Below are 20932 nucleotides of genomic sequence, written 5' to 3' on the forward strand. Positions count from 1 at the left end.
AAGAGCAGTCTGATTGCTTTCACACCAGTGAAAGGCGGCCTTCCATGTGCGATGATAATATGTGAGAAGAAGAAGGCTTCCTCGATTTGATCTCAAAACTGCAGCTTCAACGGCCGTACCGTTAAATTGAGTTACTGAGACTTCTGGTGGACAATGGGAGCGTTTGAAGGAGATATGAAAGATCTGGATGTCTGCATAGGACAATCGTTAGGAGGTGGACAAGCTCGGCATGCCAAGGTCTTCTGGGCCAATCCGGGGCTATGAGTATAACAGGAATTCCTTTCACTTTGATCTTGTTGACTAGTCTGGGGATCAGCGGTGCAAGAGGAAACAGACATGGAAGAGAGAAAGGAACAGAAAATTGCCAGAACATCAGAGTCAATCGCTAGACATTTGCGAAATCTGGTCATGAACTGGGGGACCTTGTGGTTCAGTCTATACGCCAACAGGTCGACATCGTGCATCCCACATTTTTGGCAGCTCTGGTCAAAGACTCTCTGATTCAGAGGCCATTCACCCTTGGCTAGGCCTTTTCAGCTGAGAAAGTTGGCAGCCCAGTTTTCCACTCCGGGAATGTGTAGTGTTGAAATTGCTGGTACATTCCGTTCAGCCCACAGAAGGATCCGGGAGACTTCTGACATAATTGCTAGGCTTTGAGGTCCTCCTTGGTGGCTCGTATGTCACGGCTGTGACTAACGATTGGGTGAGGATTGAACGGTCAAAGAAAAGATGCTGACCGTGAAGGAGAGTCAGGAGGATTGCTCTGTGTTCAACAATATTGATGGAAAGAGCTGATTCCTTAGTGTTCCATCGTCCCCGCACTGTAAGATTCTTGAAGAATGCTCCCTGCCCAAACTGGCGTCCATCATTACAATCTTGCAGTTAATTGTTATAAACGTACTTCCGTGAAGAACGAGATGAGAATATCACCACCACTCCACAGACTTCTTGATCTAGAAAGGAAGAGTTATTGACCAGTCCAGGGAGTGAGTAGACTTGTCTCATCTTGATAGTAGTAAGAGCTGAAGGAGGCGAGTGTGGAACTGAGCGAATGTATTTGCTTCCATTGCAGCTATAATCTTGTCCAGAAATACTCATGCAGAATTTGAGAGAGTATGGATGTCTACGAGAACAAATCTCTTAGGAGGGCAGAGAGCTTGTCTTCGGGCATGAAGACTCTTACGCATGCAATGTCAAACAGAATTCCCAAGAAAATAATGCGTTGGGCTGGGATCAGGGATGACTTCAACGACGAAACAGTGAAGACTCATCAGGGGACATCGGTGTATAAGAGGGGCAGAGATTCTGTGTCCCATCTCCCAAACAAAATAAACTACGGATGTGATGTCCCTTAATGACGAAAGGCGTTGAAACGTTATTAGGGAGAGTATAGGGTTCTATGACAGGGTAGCTGTGGTCTGCTCTTGTCAGGGCGGAAGCTTGGGGTGACAGGCTATGATGAACTCCAGAGGGGCTTTTGGTTACCTCTTGGCCTATGATTATAAGTTTTTAATAACTTTGATATATTAAAGGTTATATTTTAGCCCCTTATTTGCTTTTTTCCATCCATTATCAGATAAGTGGCATATTGTTTCTTTTGCTGCAATTTAATACCACATGTACTATGCAGAAAACATGTCAGGTTTCGGCCATTCACACCTTGTCTTCATATATCTGTATACAGTGCTAGCCAAAAGTATTGGCACCCCTGCAATTCTGTCAGATAATACTCAGTTTCTTCTTGAAAATTATTGCAATCACAAATTCTTTGGTATTATCTTCATTTAATTTGTCTTCAATGAAAAAAAAAAAAATTGTCATAATGCCAAATTGGATATAATTCCACACCAAACATAAAAAAGGGGGTGGACAAAAGTATTGGCACTGTTTGAAAAATCGTGTGATGCTTCTCTAATTTGTGTAATTAACAGCACCTGTAACTTACCTGTGGCACCTAACAGGTGTTGGCAATAACTAAATCACACTTGCAGCCAGTTGACATGGATTCAAATTTACTCAACCTCTGTCCTGTGTCCTTGTGTGTACCACATTGAACATGGAGAAAAGAAAGAAAACCAAAGAATTGTCTGAGGACTTGAGAATCCAAATTGTGAGGAAGCATGAGCAATCTCAAGGCTACAAGTTCATCTTCAAAGACCTGAAAGTTCCTGTGTCTACGGTGCGCAGTGTCATCAAGAAGTTTAAAGCCCATGACACTGTGGCTAACCTCCCTAGATGTGGAAGGAAAAGAAAAATTGACGAGAGATTTCAACACAAGATTGTTCGGATGGTGGATAAAGAACCTCGACTAACATCCAAACAAGTTCAAGCTGCCCTGCAGTCTGAGGGTACAACAGTGTCAACCCGTACTATCCGTCGGCGTCTGAATGAAAAGGGACTGTATGGTAGGATACCCAGGAAGACCCCACTTCTTACCCCGAGACAGGAAAAAATCCAGGCTGGAGTTTGCCAAAACTTACCTGAGAAAGCCTAAAACGTTTTGGAAGAATGTTCTCTGGTCAGATAAGACAAAAGTAGAGCTTTTTGGGAAAAGCCATCAACATAGAGTTTATAGGGAAAAAAAACAGGCATTCAAAGAAAAGAATACGGTCCCTACAGTCAAACATGGCAGAGGTTCCCTGATGTTTTGGGGATGCTTTGCTGCCTCTGGCACTGGACTGCTTGACCGTGTGCATGGCATTATGAAGTCTGAAGACTACCAACAAATTTTGCAGCATAATGTAGGGCCCAGTGTGAGAAAGCTGGGTCTCCCTCAGAGGTCATGGGTCTTCCAGCAGGACAATGACCGAAAACACACTTCAAAAAGCACTAGAAAATGGTTTGAGAGAAAGCACTGGAGACTACTAAAGTGGCCAGCAATGAGTCCAGACCTGAATACCATAGAACACCTGTGAAGAGATCTCAAAATGGCAGTTTGGAGAAGACACCCTTCAAATCTCAGGGACCTGGAGCAGTTTGCCAAAGAAGAATGGTCTAAAATTCCAGCAAAGCATTATAAGAAACTTATTGATGGTTACTGGAAGCGGTTGTTCGCAGTTATTTTGGCTAAAGGTTGTAAAACCAAGTATTAGGCTAAGGGTGCCAATACTTTTGTCTGGCCCATTTTTGGAGTTTTGGGTGAATTGATCAATGATTTGATTTTTGTTTCATTCGCTTTTGGGTTTTTTCATTGCAAGCAAAAAAAAAAATGAACATAATAATACCAAAGAATTTGTGATTGCAATCATTTTCAAGAAGAAACCGAGTATTATCTGACAGAATTGCAGGGGTGCCAATACTTTGGCCAGCACTGTAGCTTCGTTAGTACCAACACACAACAGCTATTTTGCCTAATTACTTTCTCATGTCAATGGCTCATGCTCAGTGGTTTTTTTTTTAGTCACTTATTCTTTTTTTTTTTTGGGTTCTTAGGAGCTGCTTCCTAAAAATGTTACGCACAGCTGGATAGAAAGGGTGTTTGGTAAATGTGGCACAGTGGTCTACATAAGTATCCCTAGGTATAAAACCACCGGAGACACAAAAGGATTTGCATTTATTGAGTTTGAGACGCAAGAACAAGCTGCCAAAGCAATTGAGGTGATTATTTAACTTTTTATTGTTGTTTCTTTTAGCTGTATTAAGGTTATGATCACATACACAGTAATTTACGGATAAGGTATCAGACTATGTGGATATAGGATATCTACAATACCCAATTAAAGGTAATCTGTCAGTAGAGTTTTGCTTGTAATCTGGCACCATGAGGTAGGGACAGAGACCCTGATTCCAGTGATGTGTCACTCAGTTTACTGGGTGCAGCAGTTATGATACAGGCACAGGTTTCTCTACAGAGCTCAGGGGGTGAGCGGTGTATAACCCTGCCTACACCACAGATTTCTGTTTATATTGTATAGTGACAGAGAGCTGCTAATCAGTGCTGTGGGTGTGGTTGGATACCCTGCATATGTAAAGTTTTTCTGTAATGAAAATACCCTGGTGATGAAACACTGATTGTATTGAAAACCCAGCCCAGTAAGTGACACATCCCCGGAATAAGGGACCGTGCTCATACTTTATGGTGCTCTCAGATTACATAGCAAAAACCTGGTGACAAATTCACTCTAACCCTTTCACCACTTATAACGTACATTTCAAAGTCCGAGCTATCAAAATATAAAATAAATTAATCCAATCGGTAAATGGCTTAACAAGAAAAAAAATCAAAACTCCAGAATCTCTTTTTGGCCTCCAATACCTTGCAATAAGAGACAATCAAAACATCATATCTACCCCAACATGGTATCAGTAAAGATGTCAGCTTAGGGCGCAAAAATAAGCCTACACACAGGTCCATATACAGAAACTTAAAACTGTACAGACCTAAAAAAAATAACGATACACTCAAAAAATGTTGGGTTTTTTTTCTACAAATTTCCTAATTTTTTTCACCGGTTAAATTAAAAATATACTCGTACATGTTTGTATCTGCTTAAAGCTGGGGTCACAGGTCACACGGGGATTACTGTGATCCCCTCGCATGACACTCGGCTCACGCTGGCAGCACAGCAGAGCAGTGTGTCATGCGAGTGTGCCTGCGACCGAGGTCCGATCGTGCTAGCGGATGTCAGCTGCGGGGGGCGGGCCGGCACTGAGGAGGGGAGGGACGGCGCTGCAGAGCAGCAGGCCGGCATGAAAGAGGGGAGGGAGGGATTTATCTTCCTCTCTTCTCCGTAGCCGGCTATTGCCATTCTGGCACTGCACTCGTGGTATACCGGTTTACCGCGAGTGCGGTGCAATTTTTCTCTCGCCCCATTGACTTGAATAGGTGCAAGAGGAACAATGATCGCATTACAGTGGCAGCATGCTGCGATTGTTTTCTCGGTCCGATTAGGGATAAGAAAATAATCGCTCATGTGCGCTGACACATAGGCTAATATTGGTCCGAGTGCAGTGCGATTTTTCTCTCACGCCATAGACTTGAATGGGTGCGAGAGAAAAGAGTCTCGCATTACAGTCCCAGCATGCTGCGATTGTTTTCTCGGTCCGATTAGGGCTGAGAAAATAATCGCTCATGTGTGCTGACACACAAACTAATATTGGTCCGAGTGGAATGCGATTTTTTTTTTTATTTTTTTTTTTTAATAATCACATTCCACTTGCACCGATTTTCTCGCCGTGTGTCTTAGGCCTAACTGGTCTAGAGATTCATATTGTTAGGTCAGTTTTACCGTATGGTGAACATGGTAAATAAAAATATAAAAAAAAGCAATTGTGAAATTGCATTTTTTTTTTTTTTTTTGCAACTTCAATACATTTAGGTTTTTTCCCCGCTTTGCCTTGCATTACATGGTAAATTGAATGGTGTCATTCAAAAGTACAACTTTTCCTGCAAAAAACAAACCCTCATATGGCTATGTGGACAGAAGAAAAAGGTTATGGCTCTTGAAAGAAGGGGGGGGGAAATGGAAAATAGCACGATCATGAAGGGTTTAACACTCAGTATTGGGGAGATGCTGATCAGGACTGATGCCACTTTATTCTGAGCCTAGATGGAAACATTTGGAACTGCTGTTAGTTATGGTTTAAAATTTCTAATACAAAATAGTGGCCAGAGTATTGACATAAGGAAACCTAAATCATCTGCTGGTTTGGGTCAGGGCGCCGATCCTATACTGACTGAGCGAAGCCTAACAGGTCGTTGGTATTGACACCAAGTGTATTGTTCTGTAGATTGGCTTTACTCCTTTTGTTAAAGGATTTTCTGCAGCATAGGCTGCAAAAAACAAAGACTATGTTGGCATTGCTTTTCTTTTTCACAACTTTACACACTTGGATTATTTTCCAGCACATCGTATGGTAAAGTGGTGTCTTTGAAAACTATAACTCATTGTGCAAAAAAACAGTTAAGCCCCCATACGGCTTTGGGACGGAAAGGTTAAGTTGGCAGAAAGAGAGGGAAAGGCGAAAACATAAAACTGAAAACTGACTTGCACGGGAAGGGGTTAAAGTTAGAGGTTACACATACTTTGTCACTTGAAAACTTTTATGTCCTCTCTTGGGTGACTTATAGTTGAAGATCTTTAACTTTTCTTTTCCCTATTTAGCTTTTGAACAACCCTCCTGAGGAAGCCCCAAGAAAAGCGGGCATGTTTCCAAAAACGGTAAAAAACAAACCGATTCCAGAGTTAAAGGCACCAGAAACCCATGACTCAGGTATGTCTTACAGTATGGAGGCTGGGAATGTACAAGTAGTACTCATCAATATCTATTGCTTCATTCGGTGCACACGGAATATAAAAACTTTAACAAGTTGAAACATTTTGGTTCAACTCCCAAGTTGCACAAAAAATTTGAGACGTTTGATATTTTCATTCTCGTTTCTCCCAGCTCTGCCAAAATGGATAGACTAGGGGTGGGGAGGGGGTGCAGCAGGGGTGATATTCCACAGATCAACTGTGACGATCCTAGTCAGTGCCTGTAGTAAGATTTCTGGCACAGAGGCGCATGCCACTTGTCCAGATTCATAAATCAGCGTTTGACTCCACAATGCCTCCTTATCAAGACCGACAAGAAAAACGCTTGGTGACTTGGGGTCTTTGTGTCTCACGCTCTGCAACCCCCAAATATTAGCAGAGTGGGCATCTCTTGATCATTGTGTATCACTCCAGAAAGGAGCCCTTGGGATTGATTCAGTCTTACAATTTGGCCCTTGGACCAGAAAAGGTTGTGCACCCCTGGTGAAGATTATCCATCAAGTCATAAAATGTGTATTTTTGGACATTTATGGCCTAGCTACAGTATGCCCCATAGTATATCTGGCCATTGCAGGCCACGCTTCCTGGTAAGGCGATCCGCCCATGCAGGCACACAGAATGGAGAAGTGTTCACAAATGACTTCAGATTTGACATTAGGAATAGCAATGCATGCAGCACTGTTCTTGTCCTGATAATCCAATTAGAAGTCTGCAGTTCTTTGGGAGCTGTGGGGATCAGTCTCTTACATTATGTATTGAAGCCATAATGCAGATGGTAGAAGAGCCTAGTACAATTTTTCTGTTCTTTTTAGAGGAAAAGAAAAAGAAGAAGAAGAAAAAGTCAAAAAGCAAAAAGGAGAGTGATGACACAGCAGAGGATGAGAGCAATGACCAGATTACCATGGAAATTTCAACAAAAGAAGCCACAAAATCTAAGAGGCATCGCAGTGTCTCGGAAAGCTCAGTGACGGATACATCAGACTCTACCAGACAGCCCTCTAAGAAGGAGACAAGAAAGCGGGACAGGGCAGAGAGCTCAGACCAGTCAGAGGAAGGCAGGCCCGCCAAGAGGAAACACAGCAGCTCCGAGGAGCCGGACTCTTCCAAGAACAGAAAACTGCACGATAAAGAAGATGTACTGTCCAAACCAAAGGTGGCGTCTTCAGAGCTGACAGAATGCCGAGGTATGGAAAGTACACAATATTATTTTTTTTCCACAGCTGCTATAGATATTGAGTGTTGCAGGATCTTATTATTTATTTTCTTCATCGTTCCTTATGGGAGACCCAGACCATGGGTGTATAGCTTCTGCCTCCGGAGGACACACAAAGTACTACACTAAAAATGTAGCTCCTCCCTCCGAGCATATACACCCCCTGGATGACAAATCTAACCAGTTCAATGCTTTGTGTTCAGGAGGTCACACACACACATGCATTCTCTGATTTTTGATTTTTGATTTCAAAGATTTGGAAGAAAAGCGGGTCCAGTCTGGACTCCCGGCATGTCCCTTCTCACCCCACTGTGTCGGCGGTGCTGTTAAGGTTGACTTTGCAAGGCTGGAGCCTTCACGTGCCGCGCTCCTTCACCATCCCCTGAGGCTCTGGCTTGAAGTGGGAGCCATCACGGTTCTCACTGCTTTGCAGGAGACCGGTCTCCATCCGCAGCCCTGTCAGGATCCTGCCGGACGGAGCGTTTAACCCCCCCCAGGGACCTGGCCCTGCGTCTCAGAAGCTAAGTATTGAGACGTTATTCAGGGGTCCTGGGTACATTTATTGTGGGGAGAGTGTGTTTTGTCACTTTGCTGTGATTTCCGTCCGGTTCTCTGTTTTTTTCCTGAGAACCGCGCCGATGGTGCCTGCTCGTCGGCCGCATGGAAAAATCTAGGCCCCGGCTTCAAACGCGGCCTAGTTTCGTTTCAGTTCCCCTGCATGTCAGTCTTGCAGGGGAACACTGCGGCGCCGCCCACCGGCCGTGCAGCAGAGGGGAGGACACTCCTCTCTGAGGAGAAGTTTCCCTCCCCTGTATCTCTCCTTGGCCCTCCGGTTCCCGCTCTTGGGCTAAACCCCGCCCCCCCCTCCTCACTCCGGCGCCATTTTATCAGCGTTCATTCACTGATCGGCGCTGGCTGCTGCAACTTCTGCATCTACTGGGGGTCCGAGCTGTGGAATCCGGAGGGCACACAAAAAGCGGTCTGGTAAGCCACAACCTCTGGTTGTGGGCTTTCTTATACACTCTCAGGGGGTCATTCTAAAGGAGTGTATTATTTACTGGAAAGCCTCCACCTCAGCAGCATGTCTCTCACTAGGAGCAAGGCTGCCAGGCTTTATTCTATATGCACTGCATGTCAGCTCATTCTGCCTGAACCGAGCACATATCCACATTGTGATGCCTGCTCTAACATGGTGGTGCCTCAGCCTGCAGCCTCCTCAGGAGTCCCTCCGGCTGCTCCGGCCCTGGTGGCTGAACCCCCGGCTTGGGTAGCATCTTTTTCTAGAGCTATCTCCCAGTCCTTTGCCGACTCCATGGGACAGCTGTCCCGGACTCTGCTGACCATGCAGCCCCCTTCTCAGGGTGCCTCTGCTGCTCCGACTCGCTCTGCAGAGCTAACAGAGCATGTTTTATCTGTTCCCGAACCCCGTCCTCCTAAACGGAGACGCAGGGACTCTTCTCCTTCCTCGTCCCACGGCTCTGATTCACGAGCTGAATTGCAGGGCGAGGAGGATACTTTTACTGTGGGCTCAGACGCTACCTCTATGTACCCCATTGATTTATCTGAGGGTGATGCGGATGTTAGTGACTTGATTGCATCCATTAACTCCGTACTGAACCTCAATCCACCAGTGTCAGAGGAACAAGCCTCTCTGGTAGAAAAACACCAGTTTACCTCACCTAAGAAAGCAAGGAGTACGTTTTTTAACCACTCCAGTTTTCAGGCCACTGTTACCAAGCCCAGGGCCTGTCCTGACAAACGCTTCCCAAAGCGTAGTTCTGATGACCGTTTTCCTTTCCCACCAGAGGTGGTCAAGGAGTGGGCTCACTCACCAAAGGTAGATCCTCCGGTGTCTAGAATCTCAGCCCGGACAGTCGTATCTGTGGCCGATGGCACCTCTCTTAAGGATCCCACTGACCGCCAGGTTGACCTTCTGGCCAAATCTGTATATGAGGCGGCAGGAGCCTCGTTCTCCCCGTCCTTTGCAGCAGTGTGGGCTCTTAAGGCAGTCTCTGCTTCTCTGGCGGAGATACATTCCCTCGCCAGGGACTCTATACCCGAAATGGTTGCCTTAACTTCCCAGGCTTCGGCTTTTTCATCCTATGCCATGTCTGCCATTCTGGAGGCTTCTCACCGCACGGCGGTGGCTTCCGCTAATTCCCTCGCGATACGCAGGATCTTGTGGCTTTGAGAGTGGAAAGCAGACGCTTCTTCCAAGAAGTATCTTGCTGGGCTCCCCTTTGCTGGGTCCCGGCTGTTCGGTGAACAACTGGATGAAGTTATTAAGGAAGCTACTTGCGGGAAGAGTACTTCCTTGCCACAAACTAAAGCCAGGAAACCTGTCCAGGGCAGGAACCAGGCGAGGTTTCGTTCCTCTAACTGGTCATCCTCTAAGCCCTCAGCTTCGTCCACTAACTCAGCCAAGGATCGAAAACCCAGCTGGCGCGCGAAGCCGCGTCCTCAGAAGAACGGAGGAGCCGCTGCCACTAAGGCAGCCTCCTCTTGACTATCTGGCTGCGCCAGCAACGTCCTTGGTCGGTGGCAGGCTCTCCCACTTTGGCGACGTGTGGTTTCAACACGTCTCCGACCAGTGGGTGCGGGATATCATCTCCCACGGCTACAGGATAGAATTTTCTTCCAGCCCGCCAAACAGATTTTTTTATGTCCACTCCCCCCTGCTCCAAGGCCGCCGCCTTCTCACAGGCCGTGGCATCCTTGCAGGCCAACGGAGTAATTGTTCCGGTTCCCGCCCGGGAACGGTTCAGAGGTTTCTACTCAAACCTCTTCCTAGTCCCCAAGAAGGACGGTTCCTTCCGGCCCATCCTGGATCTCAAGCTTCTCAACAAGCATGTTCAGGTGCGGCACTTTCGCATGGAATCTCTGCGATCGGTCATTGCCTCAATGACCCAAGGAGATTTTCTAGCATCCATCGACATCAGAGATGCCTATCTGCATGTGCCAATTGCAGTTTCACACCAGCGTTGGCTACGTTTTGCAATCGGAGAGGAACATTTCCAATTCGTGGCTCTCCCCTTCGGCTTAGCCACGGCCCCTCGTGTATTCACCAAGGTCATGGCAGCTGTGTTTGCGGTTCTGCACCTCCAGGGGTTGGCAGTGATTCCTTACCTGGACGACCTTCTTGTCAAGGCTTCATCCAGTGCAGACTGTCAGCGGAGTGTCTCGCTCACTCTCGCCACGCTTGTTCAATTCGGGTGGCTTGTCAATCTGCCCAAGTCCACTCTGACCCCGACCCAGAAACTTACGTACCTAGGGATGCAATTCGAGACTCTGCCGGCACTTGTGAAGCTGCCCTTAGTCAAACAGCAGTCCCTTCATCTGGCGGTGCGTTCTCTGTTGAAGCCCCGCCGTCATTCCATCAGGCACCTCATGCAGGTGCTGGGTCAGATGGTGGCGTCAATGGAAGCGGTTCCCTTTGCCCAGTTCCATCTGCGTCCTCTGCAGCTGGACATTCTCCGCTTTTGGGACAAGCGGACCTCTTCCTTGCACAGGCTAGTGGCTCTGTCGCCACAAGCCAGGAGCTCTCTTCAGTGGTGGCTTCAGCCCCTCTCTCTGTCTCAGGGACGCTCCTTCCTGCCCGCGTCCTGGGTGATCCTCACCACGGATGCCAGTCTCTCCGGCTGGGGAGCAGTATTTCTCAACCACCGAGCACAGGGCACTTGGACTCCGTCCGAATCAGCCCTCTCGATCAATGTGCTGGAAATCAGAGCTGTGCTCCTAGCTCTCGTAGCCTTTCACCACCTGTTGGCGGGCAAGCACATTCGAGTCCAGTCGGACAACGCGACAGCAGTTGCCTACATCAATCACCAGGGCGGGACTCGCAGCCGCCTAGCAATGTTGGAAGTTCAACGTATCCTTCAGTGGACGGAGGACTCCAAGTCCACCATATCCGCAGTCCACATCCCAGGCGTAGAAAACTGGGAGGCAGATTATCTCAGCCGTCAAACCGTGGACAGCGGCGAGTGGGCCCTGCATCCGGCAGTGTTCCGGTCAATCTGCCGCAAGTGGGGCACTCCGGAAGTGGATCTAATGGCATCCCGGCACAACAACAAGGTCCCGGTTTACGTGGCTCACTCCCACGATCCTCAGGCCTTGGCAGCGGACGCGCTGGTTCAGGATTGGTCCCAGTTCCGTCTGGCCTACGTTTTTCCCCCTCTAGCTCTCTTGCCCAGAGTCCTGCGCAAGATCAGAATGGAGGGCCGTCGGGTCATAATCATCGCTCCAGACTGGCCCAGGCGAGCTTGGTACCCAGACCTGCTCCGTCTGTCCGTAGAAATGCCGTGGCATCTCCCGGACCGTCCAGACCTTCTCTCTCAAGGTCCGTTTTTCCGCCAGAATTCTGCGGCTCTCAGATTGACGGCGTGGCTCTTGAGTCCTGGATCCTAACGGCTTCAGGCATTCCTTCCGAGGTCATCTCCACCGTGACTCAGGCTCGGAAGTCTTCCTCGGCCAGGATTTACCACAGGACGTGGAGGATTTTCCTGTCCTGGTGTCGCTCCTCCGGCCATGCTCCTTGGCCGATTTCTTTGCCGACCATCCTGTCCTTTTTACAGTCCGGTCTGCAGCTAGGACTATCCCTCAATTCCCTCAAGGGACAAGTCTCGGCTCTGTCAGTGTTGTTCCAGCGGCGTATCGCCCGACTGGCCCAGGTGCGCACCTTCATGCAGGGCGCATCTCACATCATTCCACCTTACCGGCGGCCTTTGGATCCCTGGGACCTTAATCTGGTCCTCACGGCCTTACAGAAACCCCCCTTTGAGCCTCTTAGGGAGGTTCCTTTGTTTCGACTTTCACAGAAAGTGGTCTTTCTGGTGGCCATAACTTCTCTCAGGAGAGTCTCTGATTTGGCTGCACTCTCTTCGGAGTCACCCTTTTTGGTTTTTCACCAAGACAAGGTGGTTCTCCGTCCGACTCCGGACTTTCTCCCTAAGGTGGTGTCTCCTTTCCACCTTAACCAGGACATTTCATTGCCTTCCCTTTGTCCGGCCCCTGTGCATCGCTTTGAGAAAGCGTTGCATACTTTGGATTTGGTGCGGGCGCTCCGGATCTATGTGTCACGCACCGCCGCTCTTAGGCGGTGCACCTCTCTTTTTATGCTAACCACGGGTCAGCGCAAGGGTCTCTCGGCTTCTAAACCGACCCTAGCTCGTTGGATTATGTCGGCCATATCCGATGCCTACCAATGTTTTCAGGTGCCCCCTCTGCCAGGGATTAAGGCGCACTCGACCAGAGCTGTCGGTGCCTCCTGGGCTTTCAGGCACCAGGCTACGGCTCAGCAGGTTTGTCAGGCTGCCACTTGGTCTAGTCTGCACACCTTTTCGAAGCACTACCAAGTGCATGCTCATGCTTCGGCAGATGCGAGCTTGGGCAGATGCATCCTTCAGGCGGCTGTCGCCCATTTGTGAAGTTAGGTTTTGCCTACTTCTCAGTTTCTGTTTATTCCCACCCATGGACTGCTTTGAGACGTCCCATGGTCTGGGTCTCCCATAAGGAACGATGAAGAAAAAGAGAATTTTGTTTACTTACCGTAAATTCTTTTTCTTATAGTTCCGACATGGGAGACCCAGCACCCTCCCTGTTGGCAGTTCTTGTTCCGTGTGTTTTCACCGGCTGTTGTTGTAGACAGAGGTTCCGGTTGTTCCGGGTTTTACTCTGTCTCTACTTATGGGTGGATGTCCTCCTTCAGCTTTTGCACTAAACTGGTTAGATTTGTCATCCAGGGGGTGTATATGCTCGGAGGGAGGAGCTACACTTTTTAGTGTAGTACTTTGTGTGTCCTCCGGAGGCAGAAGCTATACACCCATGGTCTGGGTCTCCCATGTCTGAACTATAAGAAAAAGAATTTACGGTAAGTAAACAAAATTCTCTTTTTTCTTATTTAGCACCACAATATTCCACAGCACTTTACAGAAATCATCACTGTCCTTGTTGGGGTAGAAAAAATCTTATTGGTATGTATTTGGAGTGTTGGAGGAAACTGGAGTACTCCAATGTAAGCATGGGGAGAACATACAAACTCCTTGCAGATGTCCTTGGTGGGATTTGAAGCCAGGACACCAGTTCTACAAAGCAACAGTCCTAACCACTGTGCCACCATTGTGCCCATACATTGCAGTCAACAGACAAATGTCCTCACATGAAACTCATGAGTTATATCCAGGGCTGTGGAGTCGGAGTCGTGGAGTCGGAGTCGGAGCTCATTTTGGTGGAGTCGGAGTCGGAGTCGGTATAAAATGCACCGACTCCGACTCCTAAAATATATAATAAATTGGGGACAGGAGTGCAATGCAGAATGTGCTGAATATTTTACTAAATAATAACATTTAGTATAATGCTTATATTTAAGTGAAAAATTTATTGTAGTAAAATGTGAACATCAGACATTTAATTGTTTTTATGATACAATAATCAAGATATTTGGATAGAACATAAAATATTTATTGGAATACAACTTTAGAACACAAAAAACTAATAAATTGTAAATATGTAAAATATATATATATATATATATATATATTTATATATATATATATATATATATATATATATACAGTGTATATACACACACAAGATATATATGTAATCTACTGTATATTACATAGTGTATTACATATTTACAATTTATTACAGTTTTTTGTGTTCTAAAGTTGTATTCCAATAAATATATTTTATGTTCTATCCAAATATCTTGATTATTGTATCATAAAAATTATTAAATGTCTGATGTTCACATACACATATTCATGTACTACAATAAATTTTTCACCTAACTATAAGCAATATATGTAGGAGTCGGAGCCGGAGCCGGAGCCGGAGCCGGAGTCGGAGCCGGAGTCGGAGCCGGAGTCGGAGTCGGTGCAAGAGAATTTGAGGAGTCGGAGTCGGAGTCGAAGGTTTGGCTTACCGACTCCACAGCCCTGGTTATATCTTTACTTCTGTTGTATATAAGGCAAGAGACACTACAGTCAGCCATGCATCTGATGTGTATGGGGGCCTTCCCCCTCTCCTGTTACAGATGATGTCGGGAGAAAGACGGATTTATGAGTTGGTATTTCAGCACTCAGTTCTTTAGTTTTTAGTGGAGTTGTTGCTAAAGGTTTTGGCAGCAGCTTTCTTTTGTTTATTGGCAGCTTGAAGGGGTCCTCCAAGGAAAAATTCAGAATGGCCGGGTGAGCAGATCAGTTATGTTCATTGTGCTGCCCCTCAGCCTTGCAGAAATTAGCTATAAAATCACCCAGAGACCTCTATCAGTCTTCCTTTAGACAGTCCATCCTAATGTATGCTTAGGATGAGTGAAATATGTGACGATGGACAATTTGGACATCTTCTTTAACTCTATGGAGCTGATAAAAATATCAAGCAAGCTTGCATTTAAGTGTTGCGATAAATAGCTGTCGGCAGAGTTGCTGCTATTATACAGGCGCTCATTTCCAACTCTTGAGCTTCCTACACAGTCTGGCACATTTCCAACAAATGAGCAAAACACTTGTTCGTTGGGTGCAATCATTTTTAATCCCGTTTGAAACTTATTACAGAACATGTGCTGCAGATACTATTAGTATGTCCACAAAACAGTCTTCTCTGTGCACTTGGAATTGTGGTTGGCTGGTCTGCACAGGTCATTATCTGACTGCTGGTTAGCCACATGTACACAGTCGGCCATCGTTAAATGCCTACAGTTGACACATGTAAAGCCTGCGTAAGAGTGCAACTGCACATAATCTAACAACTTAACAATTGTGTGTAGTGCCAAAAAGTGTAATAGACTTCAGTCCTTCCATACTGCTCTCACAACTGAAATTAAACAATTGGATCTCAAAGTCTGTTTTTTTTTTTTTTTATTTCCCTTTTCCCCCAGAGTTTTCGACTGAAGAAGAAAAGGACATGGGTGACAAGAAGGAAACTTCTGCTTGTAAAGTGAAGCGAAAAAGAAAGAAGAAGCATAGGGAGAGGCATCGAGTTGGAGAAGAGGTCATCCCCTTAAGAGTTTTATCAAAGTATGTATGTTTGTTCTTCATCCCTTTTATCATGTACAGTGGAACCAAGAAGGGCGGACGGTCATCTCTAGTTATACTTATACTTATAAGTGGAAACTCTTCAGTGGGGACTACAGGTGTCATTTGGCATGGTCCACACAGACCAGAGCCAAGAAGAAATAAAAACCTCATGGTTGACTTGTTTTAAAGCTCAGTAGGGGAATTCTAGCTTTATACACAGTAGTTTGGAGATGTTGGCCTGTCCTCGGGATTAGAAGGGAGCATATTCATCTGGTTCATGTGATGTCCAGCATATTAAAACTGCAGTAGACACTAGAATTAATAAAAAGCATATAACTTTGGTGTGGCCATCATATTCACTCACAGAATACAGCCAACGCTGTAAGAAACATACCCGTGTAACTATGGTGAAATTTAGAGTCTTCCTTCTCTGCCTCACAAAGAATTGTGTTTTCGTGCATTATATTTGAAATAAAATGGAACCATTAAAAACCACAGCCTGGCCTAGAATAAAAGAAACCCTGTACAGCTATGTTAACGAACAAAGTTATGGCTCTTTAAGGAATTGGAGGGGAAAAAAATGAAAGCAGTATGAATATTGATGGAATATTTAAGCATAAAACAATCCCTTATACATTTTTTTCGGAGGAATTGTAAAAAAGACCACCATACTGGGGACTAAATGAATCGAAGTTTTACAATGATTTAAAAAAAATGTGACAATTGCTGTTCTTTTTTTTTTATCTTTTTGCAGGGCGATGTCACAAGCATTTTTCCTTGGTGTACACTGGCGTTGGAAACCATAGCTATCGAAACAAGAAGCACGCGCTAAACACTTACCATAGTACGTGCCTCCTGTTCTGCAGATGTGGCTTTCATCTGTCCATTTGGACCTTCTTTTTTTTTTTTTTTTTTTTCTTCCTACAAAGGAACCTGTCACATTGAAAAAGCGGCATCCAGTAACTTGCTTTATTAATGTATCACAAGTACCGACATATCAGCAACGTTTCTACCCATAGTATCGATCTGGGTCTTTGTCAAGTTAATGCAGTAACTCACAGCCCTCATATTTAACCCCTTAAGGATGGGGCAATTTTCTATTTTGGCGCTTTTGTTTTTCTGTCTCCTTATTTTGCACTTTTGAATGGTACCATCCGTATTTTGTGTGATGTCCTGGAAAGCGGGGGAAAAAAAACAAGTGTGGCAAAATAGCAAAGAAAATAAAAGCGCAATAATATTTTAGATTTTTTTTATTTACAGCGCTTGTTTTAGGATAAAAATGACCTGGAATTGTGATTGTCTGGTCAGTACGATTACACCGATACCTCATATGCATGGTTTGTTTTATTTAAGTGGTGAAAATAAATTCAGAAAAAAATTACTTCTTTGTCGCTCCATTGGGAGACCCAGACAATTGGGTGTATAGCTTCTGCCTCCGGAGGCCACACAAAGTATTACACTTTAAAAAGTGTAACCCCTCCCCTCTGCCTATACACCCTCCCGTGGATCACGGGCTCCCCAGTTTTATGCTTTGTGTGGAAGGAGGCACACATCCACTCATGCATTCTCAACTTAGTTATGTCGGTTGGAAGAAAAGAGGGCCCCCACGGGGCTCCCGGCATGTTTCCCTTCTCACCCAACTACGTCGGCGGTGTTGTTAAGGTTGAAGTACCCATTGCGGGTACAGAGGCTGGAGCCACATGCCGTCTCCTTCACCATCCCTTAAGCGGCTCTGGGAGAAGTGGGATCCTAACCGGTCATCCATTTACTGGGACCGTGCTCCATCCGCAGCCCCTGTGGGAACCTGCCGGACTGGAGCCTCTTCAACCTCAGGGACCGGGCCCTGCAACTCAAAGGTACTCTGTGTCCCCATAGGGGACTGTGCAGGGAGCGCACCTTCTTCCCGGAAGCCGCGGTGGCTGCTGAATTCAGGAGGCCGGTGGACTTCCGCGCCGACTGTGCCTGCTTGTCGGGCGCGGTCTCAAATTTAGTCCCCGGCTTCATCGCGGCCTAGTCGCAAAAATCCCGCCCCCGGGCCTGCCTGTCAGGGGTAAGGGCGGGATTACCGACCTGACGTCGGATGTGAGGGCTGGAGCATCCTGCATGTTTCCTCCCCCCTCACTGATCACTGTGGGGACCCCAGATTCCCGCACTTTTGCTGGCGCCGCCCACGGCTCCACTCCTCCCCTGAGAGCTCCGGCAGCCATTTTTTGGCATTCTGCCGGTGGAGGATTCTCAGTGAACAGCTCTGCAGCTCCGGGGGATCCAAGGCAGGGAATCTGGAGGACACACTCCGCTCGTTAGCGGTCGGTAAGCCACACCGGTCACCCGGTGCTGGTCCCCCTAGGGTGCCGGATCAGATACGTATATATCTATATCTATCTGTTCGGTGGGCTGTATACCCCGTTCCCATATACCCTCAGTGATCACTCTCCTAGCAGACAACAGCATGTCGTCCACAAGGAGCAAAGCTGCTAAGGCACAGGGTTTTTTTGCGGCCTGTACCTCTTGTGGGGCTATGTTACCTGCGGGTTCCACCTACCCTCACTGTGAGCAATGCTCGACCCCTGTTTCGCTTGCTCAGCCGGAGCCTCTGACACTGGTAGGCCCCTCGGCTCATGTAAACCCCCCTGCTCCCCCTGACCAGGCTGCAGGGACAGAGTTCGCCTCTTTTGCTGAGAAACTCTCTGAGTCACTTTCTCTATCCATTGCACAGTCTATGGACAAATGGTCTTCTAAGCTGCTAGAGGCTTTGCAGTCCAGACCGGACCTTTCACAGGCCCCGGCCCCTGTTGGCTCGTCGCCTCCAGGCCCCTCTCGGTCCGCGCCACAGCGCGCTCATAGGTTGGCCCCTCGGTCTCAGGCGGAGGACTCCTGCCCGGACCGCAGCCCCCGACCGGCTAAGCGGTCTCGCTGGGACTCTTCCCCGACTTCCTCTCGCTGCTCGGGATCCCAGCTTGAGGACTCTCTGGAGGACGAGGCGGATGTCGCAGCTCAGGGCTCTGACCCTGATGTCGCCCTTAACCTTGATACACCTGAGGGGGACGCCTTAGTAAATGATCTTTTCTTTGTCGCTCCTTATTGGGAGACCCAGACAATTGGGTGTATAGCTATGCCTCCGGAGGCCACACAAAGTATTACACTAAAAGTGTAAAGCCCCTCCCCTTCAGCCTATACACCCCCCGTGCTGCCACGGGCTCATCAGTTTTTTTGCTTTGTGCGAAGGAGGCAGACATCCACGCATAGCTCCACAGCTTAGTCAGCAGCAGCTGCTGACTATGTCGGATGGAAGAAAAGAGGGCCCATAACAGGGCCCCCAGCATGCTCCCTTCTCACCCCACTCTTGTCGGCGGTGTTGTTAAGGTTGAGGTATCCATTGCGGGTACGGAGGCTGGAGCCCACATGCTGCTTTCCTTCCCCATCCCTCAATTAGGGCTCTGGGTGAAGTGGGATCCTTTCGGTCTCCAGGCACAGGAGACCGTGCTCCATCCACAGCTCCTGAGGACCATGCTGGATAGGAGCCGAGTATCGTTCAGGGACATGGCCCTGCTACTTTGAGGTACTCTGTGTCCCCGTGGGGACCGCGCACAGCAACACTCCAGCATTGCTGGGTGTGCTAGTGCACCGGGGACAGCAGCGCTGACTGCGTTTGTGCCATTACACACTTCAGCGTCGCTGAGTGTGTTCGTGTAGGGGGACTGCCGCGCTGACCGCCGCTGCCATGGTTATCACTGCGGCGCGGCTGGGACTGTTAGTGCGCCGGTGACTTCCGCGCCGACCGCGCTTATAGGGCGGCCGCGCTTATAACTCGAGTCCCCGGCTTTTGCGGCCTAGTCTCATTTTCTTCCCGCCCCCAGCCCTGCCAGTCAGGGGAAGGGTGGGACGCTGTACAGGACGGCAGCACTGAGGGCTGGAGCATGCTTTGCATACTCCACCCCCCTCACTCTGCACAGTGGGGCACCAGTTCCCGCACTTTTCTGGGTCACGCCCACGGCTCCCTCCTCTCCTCAGGACGCCGGCAGCCATTCCTCTCAGCTCTGCTAACGCTGGAGAGGAGAGACAAGCTCAGGGAGACCCAGGCAGGATTTCTGGTGCCCACACAACCACTTTGCGAAGGCGGTAAGCAGCACCTGTGGTGCTGGCCCCACTAGTGCAGAAGTGTACTTATAGATTATATGATTATAGACTATACTTTACACTGTATGGTGCACTGTTGATTTTTGTCTATATAACCTCCTGTATTGCTCAGAGGAGACAACAGCATGTCGTCCACAAATAGCAAGGGTGCCAAAGCACAGACTTACTATGCTGCCTGTGCAGCATGTACGGCTATACTGCCGGCAGGTTCCACTGACCCTCATTGTGTGCAATGCTCGGCCCCTGTGGCACTTTCTCAGCCGGAGCCTCTGCTAAGGGTGGCCCAGGGAGAACCACCTGTTAACACTGTCCAGGTGACAGGGACGGAGTTTGCAGTTTTTACTGAAAGACTTTCTGAGACTATGGCTAAGATATTAGAAGCCTTGCAGTCCAGGCCGGCATCTCAAGCCAGGGGCACTGTGGAATCATTGCCCCCTGGTCCCCCTCAGTTGGAACAGCAATGTCCTCCCGGGGTGTCTCATGGATCCCAGGGTGAGGTCTCTGACACGGACCGCAGCCCCAGACCGACTAAGCGAGCTCGCTATGATATCCCCTCGACATCATCACAATGTTCAGGGTCTCAGCGAGAGGACTCTCTGTATGATGAAGCGGAGGTAGCTGATCAGGATTCTGATCCTGAAGCCGCTCTCAACCTTGATACTCCTGATGGGGACGCCATAGTGAATGATCTTATTGCGTCCATCAATGAAATGTTGGCTATTTCTCCCTCAGCTCCTCCAGTGGAGGAGTCAGCTTCTCAGCAGGAGAAATTCCGTTTCAGGTTTCCCAAGCGTACAAAGAGTATGTTTCTGGACCACTCTGACTTCAGAGAGGCAGTCCAGAAACACCGAGCTTGTCCAGATAAGCGTTTTTCCAAGCGCCTTAAGGATACACGTTACCCTTTCCCCCCTGACGTGGTCAAGGGCTGGACTCAGTGTCCCAAGGTGGATCCTCCAATCTCCTGACTTGCGGCTAGATCCATAGTTGCAGTGGAAGATGGAGCTTCACTCAAGGATGCCACTGACAGACAGATGGAGCTCTGGTTGAAATCCATCTATGAAGCTATCGGCGCGTCTTTTGCTCCAGCATTCGCAGCCGTATGGGCACTCCAAGCTATCTCAGCTGGTCAGGCGCAAATTGACGCACTCACACGTACGTCTGCGCCGCAGGTGGCGTCCATAACCTCTCAAACGTCGGCATTTGCGTCCTACGCTATTAATGCTGTCCTGGACTCTGCGAGCCGTACGGCGGTTGCAGCCGACAATTCGGTGGCAATACGCAGGGCCTTGTGGCTGCGGGAATGGAAGGCAGAT

General features: G+C 47.9%; 1 protein-coding gene across 1 annotated transcript in view; it reads left to right on the top strand.

Moving 5' to 3' along the window:
• The window catches only part of LOC142311228 (la-related protein 7-like), a 77203-nt gene that overhangs the window by 9693 nt on the left and 46578 nt on the right, over positions 1–20932 (top strand). The window contains exons 5-8 of the mRNA XM_075349451.1: positions 3433–3597; positions 6105–6213; positions 7067–7438; positions 15344–15482. Coding sequence (XP_075205566.1) covers positions 3433–3597; positions 6105–6213; positions 7067–7438; positions 15344–15482 — 785 coding nt within the window. The remainder of the gene's footprint in view (positions 1–3432; positions 3598–6104; positions 6214–7066; positions 7439–15343; positions 15483–20932) is intronic.

Source organism: Anomaloglossus baeobatrachus, chromosome 1 (genome assembly GCF_048569485.1).
Source record: "Anomaloglossus baeobatrachus isolate aAnoBae1 chromosome 1, aAnoBae1.hap1, whole genome shotgun sequence".
Taxonomy (NCBI): domain Eukaryota; kingdom Metazoa; phylum Chordata; class Amphibia; order Anura; family Aromobatidae; genus Anomaloglossus; species Anomaloglossus baeobatrachus.